Here is an 815-nt window from a genome sequence, read left to right as displayed (position 1 = left end):
CAGCATTTAGCTGAAGCTAACGCTAAAGCGCTACACCAGCATTTAGCTGAAGCTAACGCTAAAGCGCTACACCAGCGTTTAGCTGAAGCTAACGCTAAGCTGCTGAACCAGATCAACATTTTACAGGTAAATTAGGACTTTTTATTTGATCCAGAAGTTACTTCAGGAGAAGCTAAGTGTGCTGAACGGCTTCAGTCAGTGAAAATGCTATGTAGCTGGTTAGCTAGCGACTGGAGTTCTTACCCGGGTGCTAGACTCTTCACCACCACCATCTTCATCATCATCCTCACTCTGCTCATCTTCCTCCTCGCCGCTCAGCTCTGCAGGGAGAACAGACGCAGAGAAAGCAGGAAACTTTCAGCCGTGGCCTTACCCTGGAAAATCTGGGAAAACCTGGAAAACCCAGAGGAACTTCCAGCAGAATCTGGGTCAGATCTACTGTTCAAACCTGCTGCAGTTTGAGCTCCACTGAACCCTGGCTGACCTTTGACCTGCACGCCTGATGTGATTAACATCTGAACCGGCCTGACGACCAGCGAGGGGAAAATCATCCGTTTTGGTCCGAAGACTAAACGGAATAATTCCTGTTTGTTCCTGTTTGTGTGGATAAACGAGGCGTTTTACCTGTGAATTAACCCACCTGGACGCAGCCGAGAGGCTCAGATTGTTTCACCGTTTCTGCTCCATCATCACAGTTTGAGATAAAATCTGAGTTTTACTTCACGCAGAAGGAAACTGCTGAGTCAGCAGCTTAAAGTCACAAACACACCAATCTGCAGGTTTATTATGGAGGCAGGAAAACAGCGGCAGGCAGG

General features: G+C 47.9%; 1 protein-coding gene across 1 annotated transcript in view; it reads right to left on the bottom strand.

Moving 5' to 3' along the window:
- LOC103463242 (myomegalin-like) overlaps window positions 1–815 on the bottom strand; it is a 39297-nt gene that overhangs the window by 22759 nt on the left and 15723 nt on the right. Inside the window, exon 9 of the mRNA XM_017304244.1 lies at window positions 244–320. Coding sequence (XP_017159733.1) covers window positions 244–320 — 77 coding nt within the window. The remainder of the gene's footprint in view (window positions 1–243; window positions 321–815) is intronic.

The sequence above is a fragment of the Poecilia reticulata genome, linkage group LG4 (assembly GCF_000633615.1).
Source record: "Poecilia reticulata strain Guanapo linkage group LG4, Guppy_female_1.0+MT, whole genome shotgun sequence".
Lineage (NCBI taxonomy): Eukaryota > Metazoa > Chordata > Actinopteri > Cyprinodontiformes > Poeciliidae > Poecilia > Poecilia reticulata.
Note: the sequence above shows the minus strand (reverse complement) of the source record. Positions and strands in the feature narration are given on the sequence as shown.